Genomic DNA, 6,736 nt, shown 5'->3' with positions numbered 1-6,736 from the left:
AAATACTGGGTTAGACGAGTCTCTATAAAGAGTGTGATGTTTTCATGTGATACTTTTACTTGAGTATTTCTTTGCTCTGGTCTCTGTACTTTTACTTAAGTAACTAGATGGAGTACTTGTTCCACCTCTGTTTATTTGTCAAAGTGTCTTTTGGCTCCACACTGGAGCTACGTCAGTCTGAGGGGAACTGGCTCGTGTGTGTCTGAAACTCTGTCTCAGCACTTGTCAAAATAAATGTACATTTATTGAATAAAAAGTGTTTCTAAACTCAAACACAGATCAGACGGGGCCATGGTGAGCTTCATGTTTCCATCACACTCATGAAACCAGCCTGTGGCTTTAATGAGCCCAACAGCCGCCATTTTGTGTGAAGCTCTGTGTCATGTGACCAACAGCCGCCATTTTGTGACGTGACTTTTGTGTGTGCAGGGCTCCTGGCAGAAGACAACAGCTCAGGTAAAGACACTCACACACCAGGATAACCACTCTGCCACAGTAACACAGGGAGAACATGCACACTCCACTCAGATCAGGAGTCTAACCCACAACCTCCTGGTGAGAGGGAGGAGGCAGGATAACCACTCTGCCACAGTGTCTGTGTAATCCCTCAGTCGTCCAGGTGGGATCCAGGGGAAAAGAAAAAATCAACTCTGTCACTGGACAAAAGTTTTGAGTGAAGACGTTTGGCTCCAAGACACTTCTTCAGGTGTGGTCAGATTGTTTCTTCAGGTGTGGTCAGATTGTTTCTTCAGGTGTGGTCAGATTGTTTCTTCAGGTGTGGTCAGATTGTTTCTTCAGTTGTGGTCAGATTGTGTCTTCAGTTGTGGTCAGATTGTTTCTTCAGTTGTGGTCAGATTGTTTCTTCAGGTGTGGTCAGATTGTGTCTTCAGGTGTGGTCAGATTGTTTCTTCAGTTGTGGTAAGATTCTTTCTTCAGTTGTGGTCAGATTGTTTCTTCAGGTGTGGTCAGATTGTTTCTTCAGTTGTGGTCAGATTGTTTCTTCAGTTGAGGTCAGATTGTTTCTTCAGTTGTGGTCAGATTGTTTCTTCAGGTGTGGTCAGATTGTTTCTTCAGGTGTGGTCAGATTGTTTCTTCAGGTGTGGTCAGATTGTTTCTTCAGGTGTGGTCAGATTGTTTCTTCAGGTGTGGTCAGATTGTTTCTTCAGTTGTGGTCAGTTGCTTGTGGACACTGCCTTATATGTGTCTGGAGGGAGGAGCTAACTACTGTTTTGGTGTAGTTAGCTCCTCCCCCAGAGCTGTCCAAAGTATTTTCCATGATGAGACAAAATGAATATGTATTAGTGAGTCGAGGGTTAAACCTGATGACAGTTTGTACTATAGACTGTATATATAAATGGAAACAGCTAACATGCTAGCCGCCGCGTTCATAACAGGAAGTGATCATGGGCGCACTGCTGCCACTCTACATGATCCTGGGGTTTTTATTTCACTATTGTGTCTGTAAATCTAAATATGAACATTAATAACAGACAAATCAGGTCCTTCTTTCCCGACATCACTCCCACTAGCGTTAGCAACAGGTTTGATTGACAGCTGCTAAACCAGCGTTGTGGGCGGGAAGGGACATTACCTTCATCAACCTCACTCCTGATTGGCTCTTTGGTTGCTATGATACTCACAGTCAGAATTCCTAATTTGTGGGTTGTGGGTCTCTGGTTTCTCTGCAAACAAATATATGATTACATTTAAAAATGAGGAAATAGACAGGACTGGCCTCTTTCCATCTCCTGACAGTCTTTTCACTGCAAAACTGAATCAAAACAGATTATTATTAAAATCTCAGAGCCCCCTTGGGCCTAATTAGAGCTCATGGAGGGCCAACTTTTGGCTCGTAGGCCCCACTTTTCCACCTCTGCTCTAAAACTTTTGTCCAATCGACACAAGTGAAAATGTATTTTGCTCTGCCCCAGTAACAAAAGGAAAAGATATTCAGGTCTAGGCTCACTGGACCTGAATATCTTTCAGGTCCAGTGAGTATCATAGCAACCAAAGATTGACTGCTCAGGTGAAGGGGCGGGGCTTCACTCTGTCTCTTGTCTGTTCAGATGTCAGGCTGGTGGGAGGAGCCAGTCGCTGTGCTGGGACTGTGGAGGTGAGACACAGAGGAGAGTGGAGACGGATGGAGCCCTATGCACGCTTTGGACTATGGGACCTGAAGGACACAGCTGCTGTGTGCAGAGACCTGGACTGTGGCTCTGCTGTTTATGGAGAAAAAAGAGATGGTTTTCCACTGAGTCCACTGTGGACGGTCTCACCTGGCTGTGTAAAGACATCTGCAGTGAGAGACTGTGTCTATGACTCATTCTCCTCTTCCTCTCCCTCTTCCTCGGGTCTGGAGGTGAAATGTTCAGGTAAAAATCTGATCTCACATTTTTATGTTCCTCAGATGTCACAGGCCTGTGTGTGTCCTATTGGCTCAGAGCGGTGATGTCACACATGTGTGTGTCCTATTGGCTCAGAGCGGTGATGTCACACATGTGTGTGTCCTATTGGCTCAGAGCGGTGATGTCACAGCCCTGTGTGCGTCCTATTGGCTCAGAGCGGTGATGTCACAGCCCTGTGTGTGTCCTATTGGCTCAGAGTGATGATGTCACACATGTGTGTCCACAGACTCGGTGCGTCTGGTCTCGGGGCCCAGTCTGTGCTCAGGATCAGTGCAGATCTGGGACCAGTCCTGGACCTGGGTCTGTGAAGGGGCCTTGGACCAGCAGGGGGCAGAGGTGCTGTGCAGGGAGCTGGGCTGTGGGGCTCCTTCTCTCCTCCAGGGGGCGCTCTCTCCTCTGAAGCAGACGTTCCACTGTGAGGGCCATGAGTCTGCTCTGATGGACTGTCCCCGCTCCGGCTCAGAGACCTGCTCCTCTGGAGCCGCTGTCAACCTCACCTGCTCAGGTAAAGGGGCGGGGCCTCACTGCTCAGGTGAAGGGGCGGGGCTCACTCTGTCTCTTGTCTGTTCAGATGTCAGGCTGGTGGGAGGGGCCAGTCGCTGTGCTGGGACTGTGGAGGTGAGAAACACAGAGTGGGGACGGATGTGGCCAATTGACTTCTCTGGACCCTGGTTCCTGGAGCACACAGCTGTTGTGTGCAGAAACCTGGACTGTGGCTCTGCTGTTTATGGAGAAAAGAGAGATGGTTTTCCACTGAGTCCATGGTGGAGAGTCTCAACTGACTGTGTGATGATGAAGTCTGCAGTGAGAGAATGTGTCCTTGAGTCATACTCCTCTCCCTCTTCCTCAGGTCTGGAGGTGAAGTGTTCAGGTAAAGTCTGATCTCACATTTTTATGTTCCTCAGATGTTTTTTTCTCGTCTTATTCTTATTTATTTCTTTGTAAAGGGACAGCACATATTAATGAACATTTAAAAATGTAAATATGTAAAGATTAAAGCCAAAGTGGAACATTTCCATCTTCAGTCCCTCGACAGGTTGATGTAAAATAGTCGACAAGAAAAGAACAGCAACAATCACACAAAAGCAAATGCAACACACAACACACACACTATACACACAACACACACACTATACACACAACACACTCACTATACACACAACACACACACTATACACACAACACACTCTTATACACACAACACACTCACTATACACACAACACACTCACTATACACACAACACACACTATACACACAACACACTCTTATACACACAACACACTCACTATACACACAACACACACACTATACACACAACACACTCTTATACACACAACACACTCACTATACACACAACACACACACTATACACACAACACACACTATACACACAACACACTCACTATACACACAACACACACACTATACACACAACACACTCTTATACACACAACACACACACTATACACACAACACACTCACTATACACACACCACACACACTATACACATACAACACATGTGTGTCTCCAATTGGCTCAGAGCACACACAAACACACAACACTCAGACGCACACAAACACACAAAAACTAAACCAGAACGAAACCAGGACTAAACCAGGACTAAAGAGGACGACATCTCTCAGATGTGTCTTTCATGAATGTTGAATGTGTCCTATTGGCTCAGAGCAGTGATGTCACAGCCCTGTGTGTGTCGTATTGGCTCAGAGCGGTGATGTCACAGCCCTGTGTGTGTCCTATTGGCTCAGAGCGGTGATGTCACACATGTGTGTCCACAGACTCGGTGCGTCTGGTCTCGGGGCCCAGTCTGTGCTCAGGATCAGTGCAGATCTGGGACCAGTCCTGGACCTGGGTCTGTGAAGGGGCCTTGGACCAGCAGGGGGCAGAGGTGCTGTGCAGGGAGCTGGGCTGTGGGGCTCCTTCTCTCCTCCAGGGGGCGCTCTCTCCTCTGAAGCAGACGTTCCACTGTGAGGGCCATGAGTCTGCTCTGATGGACTGTCCCCGCTCCGGCTCAGAGACCTGCTCCTCTGGAGCCGCTGTCAACCTCACCTGCTCAGGTAAAGGGGTGGGGCCTCACTGCTCAGGTAAAGGGGTGGGGCCTCACTGCTCAGGTAAAGGGGCGGGGCCTCACTGCTCAAGTAAAGGGGCGGGGCCTCACTGCTCAGGTAAAGGGGCGGGGCTTCACTCTGTCTCTTGTCTGTTCAGAGCCGCTCAGGCTGGTGGGAGGGGCCAGTCGCTGTGCTGGGACTGTGGAGATGAAACACAGAGGAGAGTGGAGACGGATGGGGCCCTATGGACCCTGGCTCCTGGAGCACACAGCTGCTGTGTGCAGAGACCTGGACTGTGGCTCTGCTGTTTATGGAGAAAAGAGAGATGATTTTCCAAAAGGTCCAGTTTGGAGTGTCTCGCCTGACTGTGTGAAGAGGTTTGCAGTGAGAGAATGTGTCTATGATTCATCCTCCTCTTCCTCAGGTGTGGAGGTGGTTTGTTCAGGTAAAAGATGTTTTTCTTTTTTTGTCAGGTGTAAAATCTGTATCACACACACTCCTCTGTATCACACACACTTCTCTGTATCACACACACTCCTCTCAGACTGAACTGTCCAATCATCTCTCTCCACAGACTGAACTGTCCAATCATCTCTCTCCACAGACTGAACTGTCCAATCATCTCTCTCCACAGACTGAACTGTCCAATCATCTCTCTCCACAGACTTACTGAATCGTCCGGTCATCTCTCTGTCTGTGTCTGACGGGGTTTCCGAGCCCCGGCCACAGGGGGTCCGGGTGCTGCTGGGGTCAAAGTTCAGTGTCAAATGCTCTGTGGAGCCACAGTACCCGGGAGGCTCCTTCCAGCTCCTCTCTCCCACTGCCCCCCTCGGTCAGAACCACACCCTGCCCGCTGTCAATCACTCCGCACACTTCCTGTTCTCTGACACTGGCCCCGCCCACAAAGGAAACTACACCTGTGTTTACCACCTGCATGTGTTCAACCACAGCTTCTCCTCTCAGAGCCCCAGACTCCAGCTCTCTCTGGGAGGTACGTCCAGCAACAGCCTCATGTGAGGGTCAGGGGTCACACAGGGTCATGTGAGGGTCATACAGGGTCATGTGAGGGTCACACAGGGTCATGTGGGGGTCACATAGGGTCATGTGTGGGTCACACAGGGTCATGTGAGGGTCACACAGGGTTGTGTGAGGGTCACACAGGGTCATGTGAGGGTCACACAGGGTCATGTGAGGGTCACACAGGGTCGTATGAGGGTCACACAGGGTCATGTGAGGGTCACACAGGGTCATGTGAGGGTCAGGGGTCACACAGGGTCATGTGAGGGTCACACAGGGTCATGTGAAGGTCACACAGGGTGGTCTTGTCCTGGTCTTGTCCTGGTCTTAGTCCTGGTCTTGGTCCTGGTCTGGACTGATCTTGGTCTTTGTGTTGCAGCTCCAGACTCAGACCTGATCATCAGAGTCCTGCTCATTCTACTGTTGAAGCTCCTCTACATCCTTCCAATGTTCTACTACTACTGCAAGGTACTGGACCTTTAGACCTGGTTTAGACCTGATTTAGACCTGGTTTAGTCCTGGTTTAGACCTGGTTTAGACCTGGTTTAGTCCTGGTTTAGTCCTGGTTTAGACCTGGTTTAGACCTGGTTTAGACCTGGTTTAGACCTGGTTTAGAAATGGTTTAGACCTGGTTTAGTCCTGGTTTAGACCTGGTTTAGACCTGGTTTAGACCTGGTTTAGACCTGGTTTAGAAATGGTTTAGACCTGGTTTAGTCCTGGTTTAGACCTGGTTTAGACCTGGTTTAGACCTGGTTTAGTCCTGGTTTAGACCTGGTTTAGTCCTGGGTTAGACCTGGTTTAGTCCTGGTTTAGTCCTGGTTTAGTCCTGATTAAATCTTGGTTTAGTCCTGGTTCAGTCCTGGTTTAGTCCTGGTTGAGTTCTGGTTTAGTCCTGGTCTTGGTTTAATTTCTGGTTTAGTCTTTATTTTGTGACCTGTGGATTTGCTGTTTCCTGTTGTCACAGGTGCGGGCCAGAGGGGGCGCTAGAGAGACGACCTTGTAGGACCTGGACTGGTTCAGATCCATGTGAGACCAGGACTTAGACCGGTTCAGATCCATGTGAGACCAGGACTTAGACCGGTTCAGATCCATGTGAGACCAGGACTTAGACCGGTTCAGATGTGAGCTCCTGGATGCTCAGGACATTTGTGTAAATACAGAGTGACTTTAAAATGTCCGACAGGTTTGGACGATTCTCTCATTTCATCTGGAGGATAAAACATGTTTAAATATAAATTATACTTTT

General features: G+C 48.7%; 1 protein-coding gene across 1 annotated transcript; it reads left to right on the top strand.

Moving 5' to 3' along the window:
- Positions 1-2,140: 2,140 nt before the first annotated feature.
- Positions 2,141-6,513, top strand: LOC117389609 (scavenger receptor cysteine-rich type 1 protein M160-like). Its single transcript, XM_055230407.1, has 10 exons — positions 2,141-2,191; positions 2,291-2,372; positions 2,632-2,910; positions 2,977-3,276; positions 4,204-4,482; positions 4,631-4,749; positions 4,849-4,918; positions 5,138-5,464; positions 5,870-5,958; positions 6,455-6,513. Exons 1-10 carry the CDS (start codon positions 2,141-2,143, stop codon positions 6,491-6,493), a joined length of 1,635 nt encoding a protein of 544 aa, XP_055086382.1. The 3' UTR covers positions 6,494-6,513.
- The last annotated feature ends 223 nt before the right edge of the window (positions 6,514-6,736 follow it).

The sequence above is a fragment of the Periophthalmus magnuspinnatus genome, chromosome 21 (genome assembly GCF_009829125.3).
Source record: "Periophthalmus magnuspinnatus isolate fPerMag1 chromosome 21, fPerMag1.2.pri, whole genome shotgun sequence".
Classification (NCBI taxonomy): Eukaryota; Metazoa; Chordata; class Actinopteri; order Gobiiformes; family Gobiidae; genus Periophthalmus; species Periophthalmus magnuspinnatus.
This window is presented reverse-complemented; position numbering and strand designations above follow the sequence as displayed.

Coding starts and splice junctions, on each gene's coding strand:
- LOC117389609 (XM_055230407.1), top strand. CDS start 2,141: ATGGAGCCCTATGCACGCTTTGGACTATGGGACCTGAAGGACACAGCT. Junction 2,373..2,631: donor TCTGGAGGTGAAATGTTCAG/GTAAAAATCTGA, acceptor GTGTGTCCACAG/ACTCGGTGCGTCTGGTCTCG. Junction 4,483..4,630: donor TGTCAACCTCACCTGCTCAG/GTAAAGGGGTGG, acceptor TTGTCTGTTCAG/AGCCGCTCAGGCTGGTGGGA.